Source organism: Lacerta agilis, chromosome 7, assembly GCF_009819535.1.
Source record: "Lacerta agilis isolate rLacAgi1 chromosome 7, rLacAgi1.pri, whole genome shotgun sequence".
Taxonomy (NCBI): domain Eukaryota; kingdom Metazoa; phylum Chordata; class Lepidosauria; order Squamata; family Lacertidae; genus Lacerta; species Lacerta agilis.
Window position 1 is genome coordinate 39,706,829 of NC_046318.1, and position 18,281 is coordinate 39,725,109.

The window sequence follows — 18,281 nt, forward strand, 5'->3', positions numbered from 1 at the left end:
TAAACCAGCATAAAGTTACTCCAAAGCCAAAACCCATTCAACAATTGCTGATCATACGCTGCCCCTGGCACAGGTAAAACTACTGTGTTGATGTTTGGTTGCCAGGTCACATGACTGAGCTGAACTGACTTAGTATCCAGCCAAAGTCTCCCCTCTCTGGTTCCACTCCCGGAATACTCCATTTTGAAGGACTTACGCTGGACTCGGCTCAGCCAGTTTCTGCTCAGCTAAGTGAGACCCAGTTGAGCCATGATGAGCATGTTACACTGGTGTTATCTTTAGCTGAGCCAGAGTTGGGGACTAAACATTGACTGAACCTGGGAGAGCTGGGAATCTCCCAGTTCAGACAGAGATATGCTGTACCTTAAGATGCCCAGAGGATCTTCAATCACTTCAATCAATCATCCATTTTATTTGTATGCTGGGCTTTCAAAGTTCAAACCATGCTCAAGGTGGCTTACAATGTATTTAAAAAAACAAAACAAACAAACAAACAAACAAACCAGCAACAAGAGTAACAGCAATCCCTTCCCAACAAAAACCTCTGAATACCCCAGCCCAAAATTCTGTATAGCAGCCTCGGCTTTTGCAGCTAGAGTCAGTAATGGCCCCACCCTCCCAGGCCAGGTGGGAAAAGCCCTGCAAGGCAGGGAGCAGGTCTTCCAGGACTCACAGCTAATAGGATTGCCCACTGAAAAAGGAGCAAAGTCAGGTTTGTTTGTTTTTAATTTCCCTCCTCTTACATGCATTTGACTTGCATGATTTTAACCACAGGCAGTTGAAGGTGGGCTGGTTGAAATTGTGCAGGTCAAGTCGTAAGCAAGGCAGAGAGCTTAGAAACTCTTTTTGTGCTGGGTACACTTGGGTTAACCAGCGTGAAAAGAGCTTTGAAGCTCTCCACCTTGCTTGCTGGGCAATGCTCTGCTCATCGCGGCGATTCTGGAAGGCTTTAGGGTGCTCTCGTGAGATCTTACACAAACATCCCTTGCTTTCCTGAGGTGGTGTGGCAAGCTGGCCTTGCCTAGGAAGCAAGGCCGAGAGCTTAAAAATTGTCTCTGCACCACATGACTTAAGCGGACAAAAGGCAAAGAGAGCTTTTAAGCCCCTGGCCTGACTTTATGGACAAGGCCTCCTCAACACACCAACTCTGGGAGTGCTGGGGATGCTGTCTCCCCCTCACTCACCAGCTATGGGGCAGCTCCAAGCATTTGACTATACACAATTTTTGCATAAACACGTAACCCTTGGAACCAAATCCCAGGATAACATGAGGGATTACTATAAAAGCAGAATAACCATTTTCTAAATAATAAATAAATAAATAAGAAACCAAGGGAGAAAGAATAAATGCTGAAGTTGAATCTTTTGCCCAGTTATTCTCCTCAATCTTGGAACAGAGCAGTCTGTGGTCATTCAGCATAAATAATTTGACATATTCTCTGAGGCAATCTTCTTTAGTATCATTTCACATGATCCATAATACTATCATAACTGAACTCCAGCATATATGAAGCACTGCAAATAGGCAAACACAGTGTACGGGGATTGAAAACCAGCAGAAAAATAAGGATGAGAGGGAAAGGGTTATGGGTCTACATCTTTGGGGGCAGTACAACTGAATTGTTTCAGCACTCTATTATAAGGTTCCCCATGAAACATCCAGTAAAAACCAATGGGTTGTATCCAATGAAAAAATCCTGCTAGTGCACTCTTCTGCCTCAACAATGGGACTTTCTCTTCCTGCACAAATCATTTCTGGGTTTTCTCCCAACACTCTGGAATAGTTTGCACAAAGAGCAGGCAGAAATCCTTGCATTACGTGATGATTTTGTTAGATGCCACTGTAGTGGCAATTCTTATATTTTAAAAAAGATGGTGATCGTACTTGGGTGATTTGCTAAACACTCTCTCTCTCTCTCTCTGTCTCTCTCCCTCTCTCTCTCTTTCTCTCTCTCTCTCTCTCTCTCTCTCTCTCACACACACACACACACTAATGTGTGTGTGAACTATATTACAGGATATATAAATTCTAAGGCAGCCTGCATTAGAATCATATTTGTTTAGTTTTCCAATTTAAACTTAATACTGAAATGGATACAACCTATGCTGCCCACAAATGCAATAAACAAAAACAGATGGGCGGCATCTGTTAATTGTAAACATCACTTCTGGGGCATCACTGAATTTATTTTTGTATTATACTTACACTGAAGTTTCTGCCAATGAGAATGTTTAATTCCTGGTGCATACTATCTAGCCAATGACCTTTTAAACTTAAACGGTGGTGACAATAAGAGAAAAAGAACAGATATTGCATTCAGCTGCATTATGCTCATGATTTCCTTCATTTGACTTTAACCTACGGTTAAATTGATGCAGTTAGTGACAATTTGTCTTCACATTACCTGATGTGCTATAATCAAATCTTATGATTCATTGTTCATCTGAAAAGGTACAGGAGCAGATTAAAGTCATTACCTAGGATGACTTAGCATCTAGCTATTCTTGGTTTGGGTTCCCCGCCCCCTTTTCTTTTCCCAACCATTGGGTGATCTAAGCACTATGAATTTCTAAAATTAAATAAGTTGGTCTCCTCTTTAGGCATTTCCGTATGAGTTAATGTTATGTTTCTGGATGGAGGCAAAGTCAGATTATTATCCATTATGGCATAGCTCTATCATGGTAAATTACTTTAAAATCTGAAAAAGGAGTAGGAGAGATGGGAAACCTGTGGTCCTCCACATGTTGTTGGTTTCCATGGCCGATGGTCAGGGGTGATGGGATTTGTACAGACACAGGGCCACAGGTTCCCCATCTATGGTTTAGAGGTTCAGGGAATAAATACGTAGCATCATTGCTATGCTTTATTGTGGATGAACTGGACTACAGCCTGAAGGAACAGGTGCATTTTTCAAAATCATAGCTGTCAACCCTCCCTGCTGTTAACCACTGCTATATACATAGCTGTCAACCCTCCCTGCTGTTTCCCAATGCTATAATAAGGGAATTTCCCACAAAAAACGGGAAAAGGTTGACAGCTATGTTCCAAATGCAAGTGAAAAGAGGAAGGGACAAATTATTCCAAACTCCAAAAACAACATATGTTTAACAACAAAGTGAGGAAAGGTAATTTGCTAGGAGAACTTGCCTCCACTAATGGTGAATTTCCACATTGTTTTTTAAGCATTTCACTGACATACTGACTTCTCCAGTAATTCAGGGGAGTACAATATAGTATCAATACCAATGGACAAGAGTATACATTACAATGTGATATTCTCTTTACAGCTTCCTTTTAGCCTTATACTTCCCCTTTTTGTTCCTCAGTCACACACACACACACACACACACACACACACACACAAATACAATGGGACTGCACCATCCAAGCCCACCATGCATTTGCACTGCGGCAAATGAGACAAATGACAGCACTGATCTGTGGCCATCTAAGCTCAACACCATCAGTATTCTCCTACCTCCAGATTAGCAATGTGTCTGCAACTTGGTAAGGGCTTTGGGTGGGGAGTGTTTGTTGCTCACATCTCTTACTCACACAGTGAGCCCCAAAGTAATAAAAATGATATGGTTAGAAATAATAGTTGAAATACATCAAAACACATTTAGAACTAGCAATTAAATTACCATTTTCATTTACAGCATCCCGTGCTCTGCCACGCCTGCACCTTTGTTTCCAAAGGCCTGCCTGCCTGAATAGGAGCAGCCACAGAAAAGGCTCTTTCTGTGGACACCCTCAACTGTGTTTCCGATACTGATGGGGCATAGGGAAGGTGCTCACCTGGGGATCATTATACCCAGGCATGTTCGTATAAGAAGATACTATGCTGCACCCAAGCCATATAGGGCTTTATGGGTCACAGCCCGCACCCTGAATTGTGCCTGGAAAGGGATTGGTAGTTGTTGGATCAAGGGAGGAACATGCTCCTTTTGACCAGCCCCAGTCAGTATTCCAGACCAGCTGAAACTTCCAAACACTTTTCAAAGGCAGCCCCAAATGTTGAAAAGATCCATTAGCAATGCTGCAAGCAAACAATCAAGGTTCGTTATTAACAATAATAGTTTTTTTCTGTTCTTTTTATTCATTTGCATGCACATGAGTAAGAGAACCACATTTGAAGCTTAGGTTTCACTTCTTAACACTGCAGCCGTTGCCACTGCCCATGAAGCTCTCTCCCAAGTGTATATGGCCTTTCTTTCGATGCCAGCATCAGTGTATTTTAAACGTGTTGTTTTGAACATATCTGAAATATGCTGTATGTTACACATGCCATTGTACTGCAGAAAACAAAAGAGGGAAATGCTCACCTGTAGCCAAAGCCTATTTCCTGAAATGGTCTTGCCATTGGCAGTGCATTGGAAAGTAGCGAACTGGCCAGCATTGACTTCAACACTCTGGACACGCAGGAAATGGGGTGTGCTGGCTGTTGAGAATAAAGAGGGAGGAAGGAAAACATGCTATTAGCATCATATTTTTCTAATTAATTTATCTGTTTGACAGCCATTTTAAATATTTCCTTAAGAGTCCCAAAATGTGTACTTGAATATCTGACTCTAATTGTGCATAATATAATAAGGCTGTTTTACATTTCTAATATTACTTTCTTACAAGAATCTAGGATATGACAAAATATAAAGGTGCTAGCTTATTGTTCCTACTGAGGAAATTATATTAGGTTACTAAGCCTTTGATAAAACGTTTCAATGTTTATAAAGGTTAGACTGAAATTTAATTGATATTTTGAACAAAACCACAGCAGATATTTATACTAGCTACTAGACAATAACTGTACAAAGTTGTCAAGACAATTATTTTTAAGCCAGGTGTTTTATATGTATAGGAAATGTGTTTTAGAGCAATTGCATGATATATTGTTTTAGGGCGCAATCCTATATGCAAGAAGCTGATATAAAGCAAGTCATCAGAAATTAAGGTTGCATAAAGGCACACCAGACCCAAACTTGTTCTGGACTTCCTCATAGCTCTAGAGGAGGCAACCCCAAACTCGGCCCTCCAGCTGTTTTGGGACTACAACTCCCATCATCCCTGACCACTGGTCCTGTTAGCTAGGGATGATGGGAGTTGTAGTCCCAAAACAGCTGGAGGGCCGAGTTTGGGGATGCCTGCTTTAGAGAGTGTGGGGCAACTGTCACACACAGCAAAGAATGGCTTCTTCCATTGGCCAATCAGGAGCTTCCCTTTATCAAGGAGTACACTTTATCAAGGAGTACACTTTGGGAACAGCAGTGATGCATACCTTCCAACAGTACCTCATAATAATTTCAAATTATAATGCTCAGTCACTTACTGCATGGATGTCCTAAAACCTTCACATCATCAATGGCTAGATATCCTTGGTGCCCTGAAGTTACAACTTCAAAAAATACCTGTAATATGAAAAGGTTGTGTTATCAGTTTTGTCAGTGGAAGTAACATTGCAGGAACATGAATATTTTCTATTAAAGCAACACAACTATTTTATTTTTAAAAACCAGTGCTAAGAATTTGCAAAAGGCTTAAAATACCGGATTCAATGGTGAATCATTCACGACTAACTCAATGGCTATTTGCAGCTGATTTACTCATACATTAACTCTATCAATATACAATTCAGTACAAGAGCTCACTGTTTCAGCTTTAAGAAAATAGGTCAATAAAATGCAAATAGCAAATGTACCAATTCGACCAAAATAAGAACGGTGCTTTTTAAAAGTTATGCATAGGCAATGCTTCAGGGTTAAATATAATGCACTAAATGCCAGAAAAATTCTATGTTTATCTAGCATTTTTTAATTTTATGCATTCATATTTGGTCCCAGCCAGATCTGGAGGGCTTACAGTTGTATGATTTAATTATTTATTCCTAGATAAATACAGTGGCCTGGCTTGGCTCTCATGCAAAGCCAAACTATGGCTTAGCAGGACTGCATGAGCATGTGGGGTCTCAGAGAAGAGCTCGCAGTAGTTTTGTGTCCGTCCCCCCCAGTCTTTTTTACATGCTGCTGTGTGGTTTGACCTAGCATGATGTCCAAACCCAGGTTGTGATTATGCTCTCTGCAGATAAACCACAAACTGCAAACCCATATTTTCAGGGACTAGGGAGAAAAATTTCTGTTACTGTTGTGAAGTAAAAGTTCAGTACAAAACCAACTGCATGATAGCTTGTGCAATATAATGAACAACAGTTTCCCAAAAATTACAATAATGCAAATGTGCTATATAGCTGCATATTGTCATTATAGCTTTCTTTTTTAAATAAAAAATAAAAAATAATTTTTATTCATTTTCAATTAAAAACCTTCCAATTAATGACAAATCAATTCCAATCATACCAAATCATAATACAAACAATACAGCCAATTAAACATTCCAAATTTTAAAAAAATCAGAAAGGGGCTTCCCATGTTCTGGATGTCGAGAGACAATGTCCTTCATTTGTTTTCTGCTTTCATTCCAAAACATGATGGATACAGAGGCAGATCTTATGAAATGAATGAAGCTTACGTTCAGGGTCCCTAATCCTGTAGGGTCCCAGAAGCCACTTTAGTCCACATTGCTTAAAAATTTTGGGGTGTAGTAGACCCAATCTCTCCTTCATGGATCACTGCCTTGTCATGGCGAAGGGGCTTGAATAACTCAAGAGAAGCTATGAGCTATGCCGTGCAGGGCCACCCAAGATGGACAGGTCATAGTGGAGAGTTTTGACTAAATGTGATCCACCTGGAGCAGGAACTGGCAAGCCACTCCAGTATCCCTGCTAAGAAAACTCCATGGACAAAGACAACAGCATATAAAAGTTATGATGCTGGAAGATGAGCCCCTCAGGTCAGAAGGCGTCCAGCATGCTACTGAGGAAGAGCGGAGGACAAGTACAAGTAGATTCAGAGCTGATGAAGCAGCTGGGCCAAAGCCGAAAGGTCGTTCAGTTGAGGATATGCCTGGAAGCGAAAGGAAAGTCCAATGCTGTAAAGAAAAATATTGCATAGGAACCTGGAATGTAAGAACCATGAACCTTGGTAAGCTGGATGTGATCAAAAATGAGATGGCAAGAATAAATAATGACATCCTGGGCATCAATGAACCAAAATGGATGGGAATGGGCGAATTCAGTTCGGATGACCATCATATCTACTACTGTGGGCAAGAATTCCATAAAAGAAATGGAGTGTCCTTCATAGTCAACAAAAGAGTGGTGAAAGCTGTACTGGGATGCAATCTCAAAAATGATAGAATGATCTCAATACAAATCCAAGGCAGACCTTTTAACATCACAGTAATCCAAGTTTATGCACCAACTACCGGTGCTGAAGAAACTGAAATTGACCAATTCTATGAAGACTTACAACACCTTCTAGAAATGACACCAAAGAAGGGTGTTCTTCTCATTATAGGGAATTGGAATGCTAAAGTAGGGAGTCAAGAGATAAAAGGAACAACTGGCAAGTTTGGACTTGGAGTTCAAAACGAAGCAGGGCAAAGGCTAATAGAGTTCTGTAAAGAGAACAAGCTGGTCATCACAAACACTCTTTTGTGCAACACAGAGTTTGGAAAGCTCTGGTCTAAGGGTAAAATAAACACAGGACTAGGTTGTAGCTTAGTCCTACTTGGAGTAGACCCATCAAAAGCAGTGGAAGTAAAATATTCCTAGTTTTAATTGTTGAGATTCTTCTTATCCAGGATAGTAGCAGGGAACTCCCCCACCCAAGGCCCTGTTCTATGTCATTGAACATTTCCTCATGATTTGTTTTTAAACCAACTGTGTTGCATTTTCTATGAGAAAGATTCCATTGTACAGTATTTTATTGATTTTACCAACTATGGTAAAATTGCTACATTGTTTTATAGATTTGTTCTATTGAATTTTTTTTTTAAAAAAATCTGGATGCTTATATTTTAATGTTTATGCAACTTTTAAAAAACTTTGTAATCTACTTAGAGAAGCCCATTTTTGAATTAAGCGGTAAATAAATAAATAATTTGTTGCTGTTTAAACAGGTAACAGATTTTTTTAAAAAAAAAGAAAAAAGGAACTTAATAGCAATCTTGCATTTAGGGCAAGATGGAGGTATTAAGCTGTTTTGCCCCAGCCAATCTTCCTAGATATCCATTGCTCCTAGTTCTTTCGATGCTTATAAATAGGCCACAAAAATAAATGGACTATTCTTGTCAGCTGAATTAAGAACTAAGGATCAAAGTAAACCATTCCAAATTTTGGCAGGCCTAGCTTTAAATAATCCAAAATTGGTTAGGCAGAAAAGTATGTTTCAGCAACATAAATATGAAAGCTTTCATAAGCAAAGACGATGCATGTTGAAGTCTGATAAGTTAAATCTGCTTTCTTTTCTGAAACTGAAACACAATTCTTGCTTTTGATTATGGACTCACTATGGGGTTTTATATTTGGGTGGTCAGTGTGTCTGGAAACAGAGGGAAATTTTATTATGCATGCATGCATTTGGGTATCCTATTATCACTGCTGAAGTATATAAGCTATTAACAACAAACAAGTTTCCTTTTTTTTAAAAAGAAAGAAAAGCAAACACTCAAGTTTCAAACAAAGTAAATAAAGACTATAAATGCCTTCACATCTATTATTTCATTTAACTCTGGAATAACTGTGAGATAAAAAATACTGTACCATTGTATATTGTACTACTTTACTATTGCGCTAAATATCCATATTGAAAACACTAGTTCATTTGCTATTCTGCAGAAAATAACATAGCTCATGAAACTTGTTTTTATCATGTGTGGAAAGGTGGCAGCAGCAGCAACAGAGAAACCGTTGATCAGCCCAGGAAGGAAGAGAGACTGCTGGGAAGCCAAGTGTTGAAGCAGAGCTTTCCAAACCGTGTGTTGCGACATGTTAGTGTGTCAGCTGCCGTGTGTAGGTGTGTCATGCGAATGCTCCCCGCACTCCTCCCAGGGCTGAAAAGGGGTTAGTTTAACCTCTGGTTTGCTAGTAAAACTGAATTACTGTGTTGCGAAATGATGCATGTCTAAAAAGTGTGTCACCAACATGAAAAGTTTGCAAAAGTCCGTGTTAAAGGGACAACATTAAGTAAGGTGGCCCACATAAGGATAAAAGAACCAAGTTCAGGGCAGCAGAAGTGGGTCCTAAGGCTCACCAACAGGCAAAGAGCAAAAGAAAGGAGAGGCAGCAGGCGTGGTGGATTGGAAGTATCCAGTGCCTGGAAGAAGCATGTGCAAAGAGATGTGCAGCTGCTGGCATGGGCAGGGCTAATAAAGTTGGACAGCAGAGATGCAGGCCTACCAGCCAAACTCTGCAAAGGGAATGAGAATCTGGGCAGAGATCTGAAATCAGGAGAATTAGAAGCTGGACAAGGAAGGCAGCTGAAGGGACAGACCTTTATACAACATAGGTTTACTGGCCTGTACTTCACCAGCTAGACGAAGCAATGATAGGCAGGAGTTTAAGGATCTCTGGTATTAATTTCACCAGTGGCAGACCATGGGCCAGTGGTGTGGCCTGCCACAATGGTGTGCTAAGAGAGGATGGCAAGGAATGATCACTTCTGGCATACCAGCTGAAGCCAGTAGAAGACACTCCTAGCCAAAGAGGTCACTTGGCCCTCTAGTGACAAATATAGATAAAGGAACGTCCCAATGTGAGAATCACCACATTGAACAGCTGGCTCATTTTTAGCTGGTGATCTGCTACGCATATGTACTGCTGTCAAGTCAGGTGTCACCTGCTACTGCATTTATGTATCTTATACTTCCTACCCAAATGCAGAACTTCATTCACCTCTGTTAAGATCACCTTTAATCCTCTTTCTGTCTTCCAAAGCATAAGTTACATGAAACAATTTTGTGTCATTTAAAAAACAACAGCCCTTAAATATAACTGCAGAAACTGTCATCTTCTGTAGATTATTATTAGTATTTATTATTATTTGTTAAATTTGTATACTGCCCTTCACTCACAAGATTCACAAGATAAAAACACAAAACACATAATAAAAACAAGAACAAAACCCCTCTCAAATAATTTTCCATTTTGTGAAACTCAGTGTATTTCTCCTCCCTGTGCACACTGTTCTGGAAGTTTTCCCAGGTGAGCACTGCTGCATTAAAGGGAGTCCTTGTACCGGCTTCTGCTGGTGGAATGGGTTACTTGAATCCAGACCATTATTAATAAAAGGGCCAAGAGTTATTTGATCCTATACATGGGTTGCCACACTCTGCTTAGAAAAGAAAAAGAAAAAGGCACATGCTTAATGGTGATGGAATCATAACTTCATGTGGGCACATAGCAGGAAACAGTATCTTTTTCAGAGAGCCAAAGTCAGCATAATAGATGAGTAAAGGTCTATGTTGTGTACACACTTCTCACAGTCATCAGGTTTTTGTAGTCCTTCAAAGATCGATGAAACCCTTTTCACCATAAGCAGCAATGGGCCAAAAGAAATAGTTATGCATGCTAAACGGACATATCATATATTTAGCCTGGTTGGCAGAAGTTTGAATCTATATCTGCTAAGTCTAAGGGTTTATGCTCAATACTACACAGGCTCTGATATAAATAGTTGCTGGATTGAGTGACTGAACATTTCTTCCATATTTTTAATTATGCTACACTAAAATCAGGTCCTTTATATTATACAAGATGTGTGTGTGTGTGTGTGTGTGTGTGTGTGTATGGATACTTTATTTAAGAGAAAAGAAAGGTAAGAAACCCTATAAATGTGTGATGTTTTGTACAAAAATACTGTCTAGCATTTTCTTCGTGTTTAGCTGCCAGGTTAAAAAAAAAGTTAACTCCAAGCTGTCAACTTTGCATTTCATCACACTTGACACAACATCTTGAATGCAACATATGAAGCACATTAGTCAAAATAAAATAAAGCTGTAGCAAACACGATAGTTGTTTGATTTCTTGGAAATTGTTTTGCTGCCTTATCAGTCAGAAAACAACTGGTTAAAAACACAAATTTCATTTGCTCATGGAAAGCTGTGTTGGATGTCTGCCTGAGAGATGTTTTACATCAGACTATCCCTCAGATGCCTGCCAAACAGGAAATAGGGAAGCAGTTTAACATTGCACTGTCCCTGATCCTCCCTGCTTCAGTGAAGAGCAAAATTAGCTTTTCATTCCTGCCACTTCCCCCTTCTCTATGAGAACAAAGAAGGGGGGCTGGCTTGCCACCCTAAATGCTTACTGCTGAAAATGTGCTGGCAGAGATAACTTGTCAGCTCCATAGAACAAAGGGAATAAATAGATTTACTTTCAATACATGACCTCACTTAGTAAACTCCTGCCTTTGTTTTTGCTAAGCAATTACAATTCCTGCAGTCCAAAGGTGAATTATACCTAATCATAAACTCTAATTCACAAAACTTATTTTAAAAAGAGAAAAGAATTTACTGATACCAATGTGGTTATTTAATGCAATTATGTGAACAGAAAAAGAAAATAATCCCATCAAACAAAAAAAGTTCACTGCCGTTCTGGATCATTTTTCTTGCGTCCCCTTGTCTCCATGTAGCACTTCCATGTGACTACATTTTTGCATGCATACCACTTTCAAATTCGCACTTAGCCTCATAAAGAAGAATTTATGAGGTTAATGTCAACTGGAGCACCTACATGAAAGTGATTTAAAGTGAGCAAGATTGAAAATTGGGCTCATACAGTAATGAAGTTGTTTGTACGGGGTTATTTTTCAAGGCCCACGATCCTGAGCCCATTTATTTCACAAGGGCTTCTACTACCTCACAGTAAATCAGTTGCCAGTTGGAACCAATATTGTGCTCTATTTTCGTTCTCAGAATCTGTCAGTATTTTTAGCAGCGGTGACTGAATCTCATTGATATGGCTTGAGTAAAGGGTCTGTTTACTGTTGGCCATGTACACATATATAAGGGGCTGTTGCTATTTTGAAGTCATGAACCAGTTATAGCTCTCTCTTAGTCTTTTCTCCATTCCAGGCAGTATACACTATACCCAGGGAACATGCAAAATGAAAGCACCGTAATCCAGAGGTTACAAAAATAAATGCTTGGTGTGTTAGTTGTGGCATTTTAGTTGTTTAATGCCCTGCTACAGCATGTAAAGGAACACAGTAGATAGGCTAAGGTTTGCATAACATTTGCTAATATGAAACTAGGCGAATACATGGTACATTTATGCAGTTAATGAAGAGATGAGCTTCGATATGAAAACCTGTGGAGGATCTAGGTCCCTAAGTACCTCATTTACAGAAAAAGCTGTCGGGCTTGGAAAGGTTAAAGCTGTCTAGCACTAAATGAGACTCAGACTGCAATTCTAAGCACACTTCCTAGGGAGTAAGTCACACTTAGCTCAATGGGACTTATTTGCAAGTCCTGTACACATGCTTTGGGACTGCACTACATGGAATCTACTAAACTAAAATGAATCTAGGTAAAGCAGATCTGCTATAGTCTCCTTTTCATTCAACTGCACTGAAACACGAAATAGATTTGTGACCACCATTCATTAGCACTTAAACACTGTAAAACAGCAATCTGAAACAAAAAGGTAGAAGCACACGAAAAGCCCCCTTTTATTTCATTTTGGGCTTGGATTTTCAGATTGTAAAGGAGAGGGTTTATTTATGTGTTTGCTTTTCAGCAGCCTGTTTTTGCTCCACGTAAACATGGAAGCAATGATTTAAGAAGAGAAGGTATGTAGTTTACTGCTTGCAAGTGGGTATATGGAGCTAAGAATACAAGATATTGAGCAGACTGAACACAGTAGGGGTACTAACAACCTGTGGGGCTGCATAAGTCATCCTACTGGAAGGTTATTTTTTAACTGTATACTTGTTCTACACCATAAAATAATTATTTGACATGGTAACAACTATTCTGCAGTGAAGGTGGCAGCAAGTGACAGATATCTTACTCTACAGAAGCAACCCTCCCAGATACTTTTTAAAAAACAAAACAAAACATGGAGAGGACAGAAATTATCTGGAACAAGATATAATTATAGACAATGTGATATAATTATAGACAATATGAGTTTAGCAATAAAAAGCCTTTAAAATGTGCATGCTACAGACCCAGATGGGTCTAAAATTGCCCCACTACCATTATACACACACCAACTACTTATGGACAACTAAGTTTAGTTTAGTGATGGAGCTCTAACTAATAGGCATTCTTCAGGATGGAGCAATTAGAACAAGTATTACTGATAAGAAATAAAATAAAAAGAGCAAGTATCAGTTATGGAATTAAATCCAAAAGGCTAGATGAATTTGAAATTTTACATTTAAATGAACTGTATTAGCTACAACAAATATCCTGAAATCAAACAATAATTATGATCAAAAGGCCATGCATACTGAGAAGTATTTTAGCAGATATTCTAAGTATAGAAGCAGAATGTCTTCAGAAGTGTGACTTTGTACTGAACAGCATCACTCCTATTAAATAAATACTAGTGGGAGTTATTTGCCCATATGTTCCAGGGTGAAGCAAATGCCCAGACACTAAAATTATTTCTTTAGAATTCATGATAGCGTAATAACTTTAGTATACTGATCAACAGCTCATATGTTTATTTATTTTTATTTGTATATCACATTTTGTTTAAATTATTTTCATTTGTTTATTAAATCTTACCCTTCCTCCCAAAGGACCAGAAGTTTCACAAGGGAATCTTACTATATGCATAAAAATGTAATGCTGTCATCACTCAGCCTCAAAATGGTACTAAAATATATATTTATCAATAATGATGATCCTATAGAAAAAGTAAAATGAACAACACATTTCAGTTGATGACAACCATCCTTGGGGCGCCAAGTTGTCCTGTCACATAGCAAGCTTGACAAGATGGAATTCCCACCTATCCATCCCTCCTGGTGAGTCTTGTCTTCTTGGAAAGATGAGGAAATAGCTCTTCATCCCTTTCTTCCACCTACCTGGGTTGTTGGGAAGTATTAACGATTAATTATACAAGAGTTTAAAATGTAAATGATCTTGTCTACATCCTGAAATAACTTGCTTCCAAGGCTGCTATAAATACATAATCAATTAGCCTGCCAGGGATTGTTTTCAAAGGAAGAAACACGTAAATATGCTGCTTTTACATGTTTTACCATTGGCCTGTTTTATTGTATGCATTTGTGATTTATTTTTATTCTTGATGTAAGCCATCCCAAGAACTTGGTCATAGGACAGCGCATGAATGCCTTATCAAACAGACAAACAAATAGACAAACACATTGACTGATATCAAAATTGAACCAACTGCAACCTGTTAAATAAGGTTAGAATGCCTTATTCAGCAGTGATTCACATGAAATATTTTAGTCTGTTTCTTATATGTAAGAAAAGAACAAACAAGCAGTACCTGATAGAAATTTGGCCAAAAGGTGCTAATTGCCAATTCTACCCTGTTCCAGGTTCCTGTAGGACCTCCGGACATATTCCACACTGGGCTACCAAGCTGACCGTTGTTGACTTTCACATAAACATTTAATATCCCAGGATTGGATCCACTCTTGCTGGAAACATAAAAATTGAAATCGATGCAATGAGTGTCATTTTCTTTCAGGTGCGGTAGCAAAAGATGGGCTCTTTGTCCAAACTTTTCGGTGGTATTCACCAACATGAAAGATCCTGCAGGAAACAAAAAAATTAAAAAAAATAAGACCAGTCACTTGTTGAACAATTTCCTTCCCTCCAAGAAATGCATTTTTGTGCAACTAAAAAGAAAATATTACTAACATTTAGAAATCTAGAAATACGCCCGTTTCAAATTAGATTGGATTAGTTTGAAAAGAGGCAGTTGTAAAAAATGGATGGGTTCATTCCTGTGCCGATCCAAATTCATGTGGAGGTTTCAAAAGCTTAGTGTGCCCAGAAGAGAGCCAAAGTCTAGCACAGGTGCCTTTTGCAACTGGCATTTACAGTGCTCAATACAAGAGCAAAAGTGGGTGAAATCATCCATCAATCATCCATCCTTTAGGGCCACAGCAGTGGGTGGGCTTTGCCCCCTCTATTCTTGTCTTTGCAGTCATTTTAAATCTCCTCTAGCAAATCTACTGGAGCAACCGTGCTTCACTAGGAAATACAGCTACACACACACACACACACACACACACACACACCCATCCTCAAATCCTGAGTTTTGCTGGAAAAGTCTCTTCACAACTAAATGTAGCTCCCACCCACCCTACTTGGATTGAGAGGTAGCCTGGGATTATGGAAGACCTGTGAGCCTTCCACAATCCTGGTTGCCTTTAACAAATAGGTGTACTATAAGGAGAGGCTTGGGGCCAAGTAGATGGAATGTGAATCTTATTTAAATCCGGAAAGCATTTGAGCCCTCTGGGGTTCTCTTCCAAGTCCAAGCTTGTATAAATTTCAACATCACATCAAAATCCTATATGAAAACTGGTGCTACATTCAGTTCTAGCCTCCTCCTTCTGCATAGCCGGGAAGATGACATTTGTTTTCCTTTACATGCTTCTTGTTTCATCTGAACTGAGATCATGACTTAGCATTAACTAGGTCTAGTTGCAGAGCAAGCCAGCTTCAAACTACTGCATTTTATCAATACAGAAAATCTTTTCAAAGGAGTTAAAATTATTTGAAGAAAGTAGTACAAAAATGGAAGAGGGACAAAATTTAGGACAGTAGCTGTAAGAGGGAGATAAAAAAATAGATAAGGTTTTGGGTTAGTTTGATTAAAAACAGCAGTGATAGATGAATACATTGAGGAAAGGCTTATCAGGAAAGAGTGAAATTATTCAAAGTTCAATTGGAAATATCAATGAGAAACTGGATGAGCAAGACTAACTTCTGTTAGTGTTAAACCACAACCCTCGGAGTGTACAGAATGACATGCTTAAGAGCAGGGGTAGGCAACCTAAGGCCTGTAGGCCAGATGCGGCTCAATCCGGCCCACGGGCGGTCCGGGAATCAGCGTGTTTTTACATGAGTAGAATGTGTCCTTTTATTTAAAATGCATCTCTGGGTTATTTGTGGGGCATAGGAATTCATTCATTTTCCCCCTCCCAAAATATAGTCCGGCCCACCACATGGTCTGAGGGACGGTGGACCGGCCCACGGCTGAAAAAGGTTGCTGGCCCCTGCATAAGAGAAAGCAAAGGGGGAAAGTTTCCAAACTCCTCTCACCCATGCAGGAGGGAAGTTGAGAGCCCACAAACCCAGGAAGAGGCTTGGATGATGTATTGCTAAACCATGGCCTATGATTATATCCTAAAGCAACCAATGGCATCTTCCTGGAGTGTATTTCTCTAGGAAGAGTGTGGTAAAGATTTGTAGTAGCACTATCCCAATAGACCACAATACCTTGCAGCATTCAATGATTTAAAAAAAAAATTTTTTTTTAATCTAGCAATTGCTAAAATAATAATAAATAAATAAAATCCCAGTATGGCCACATTTAACACATAAACATCCACTTTCAAGCAAATAAAAGGGTGGATTTACATCAGTTCTAATCTAACTACCCCAAGCATCTTGCCAAGATTTAATTTCCCCCCCCAAATAATAAGAATTATTTTAAAAAATCATGTGAAGTAACTCTTTATGCGCTGAAGAAAAGGTCATAATGTGAATACATGTGCAGCCATCAGCTTTCAAAAGCTTGACTTAATGAGTAAATATTGTATGACCTGGAATGTATGGATAATAATCAGAGGAATAAGGCAAGATATTAACTGTCAAATCCAGCTTGCAAAAGACCTTTGAGACTTTCTCGTTTAAAGAGAAAAAGCAAGTATTAAGGAACTTCAGAGTAAACAGAAGAAATCCTCTGGGCTCCATTTAGAGAAGTGATGTGATTTGTGTTTTATAAGAAAAGTCAATCTTTAATGAGAACTAAATTAAGTTACAGTATGTCATTTAGATGAATTGTTTTAGCTGCTGAGTTAGAAAACAGGCATTGAGTCTAAGTCATGAGAAAACAACCTACTGAATTTTAAGGAAATCTGTCTTTTAACACTTTATGAATCTAAATCTTTCTGGTGATATCATGCACCTTGACCAAAATACAACCATTATCCAATATGTAATGTCTTTTTAACCAGGTTTCAAAATCAAAATATCAACGTTTCTCCGCACATACAAAATTGATAGTATTTCTTAAACAACGTAACTGCCGGAGAACAAACACTTCCCGTGTGCTTGTTCCAATATACAACACATACACAATACACAAGGCAGTCAGCCTCGAAATGGCTCTGCTTCAGAAACCAAGCTAATAAATCACCAACTTGGAAAATGACCATTGGATCAACATCAACCCACTAAAGCCCTACACCATTAGATATGCCTACATTATCTCATTTTTACTACGTATCTAGTCTACTGTAACAGACATGGTACAACACACTATTTTGACTTCTCTCTCTCTCTCTCTCTCTCTTATCATTTGTGCAGGTCTAATGGCCAGTTGCTATGATTAGGAAGCTGCCTTAAACCGTCAAGTCAGACCACTGGCCCATCTAGCTCAGAATTGTCTGCACTTGCAGGCAGTGGCTCCCAGGGTTTCAGGCCAGAGTCTCTCTCAGCCCTACCTGGAGAAGCTGGAGAGTGACCTGGTCCCTTCTGCTTGCAATGCATGTGTTCTACCACAACTATGATAAATGATAAAGCACTAGTGTGCTACAGTGGAGAGAAACGAAAGTCTACATAGATCCTTCCCAGAAATCTTAAGATCTAAAAACACAAATAAGTTAGGAATAGGTCCTGGTGTGTGTAGTGGAAATGAATGTGCTTGTCAAGCAGCAATGTTCTACAGGTAAATGCAAATTAGAAAGCTTCAGTGAAAGCTTTATTAAACACGTACTGTACTGAGAAGGAGTTTGAAGGAGAAAGAAACTGATGAAACTAATAATACAAGTAAAGCTGGATGTTGAAGATGTTGAATGAGAAAAACGCTGCAGAGCAGAAAGAGTAAAGAGATTTGAAAACCAAGAATACAGGGTCAAAGTAATTTCATGTCCCAGAAACTCAGAAGATAGTATCCCTGACTGCCAACACGAAATGGAAAAGGTTTGGCTTAAAAAACTAAGAACTCTAGAAGTTATGCAACATTATGGGAACAGATTTTCCCTTTCCCTCCTTCCCCCCCCCCTAGCCCCCTCCCCAAAAAACTGCTCCAGAGTCCCCCAACCCTTCAACTCAGATTTAGTGTACATGCAGAGCACTGCAGGGGAGAAAAGAGAAAGGAAATATCATGTTACTCAATAAGTCTGTTCCACTGTTCTACTAAGACAGGTACAATTGGATACCA

The 18,281-nt window shown here is 39.2% G+C and overlaps 1 protein-coding gene across 19 annotated transcripts in view; it reads right to left on the bottom strand.

Moving 5' to 3' along the window:
- The window catches only part of PTPRM (protein tyrosine phosphatase receptor type M), a 395,593-nt gene that overhangs the window by 245,098 nt on the left and 132,214 nt on the right, over nucleotides 1-18,281 (bottom strand). For all 19 annotated transcript variants that reach the window (XM_033154926.1, XM_033154917.1, XM_033154915.1 and 16 more), the window contains exons 3-5: nucleotides 14,367-14,635; nucleotides 5,328-5,406; nucleotides 4,327-4,442 (exon numbers count right to left, since the gene is read on the bottom strand). In XM_033154926.1, the coding sequence (XP_033010817.1) occupies nucleotides 4,327-4,442; nucleotides 5,328-5,406; nucleotides 14,367-14,635 (464 nt within the window). The remainder of the gene's footprint in view (nucleotides 1-4,326; nucleotides 4,443-5,327; nucleotides 5,407-14,366; nucleotides 14,636-18,281) is intronic.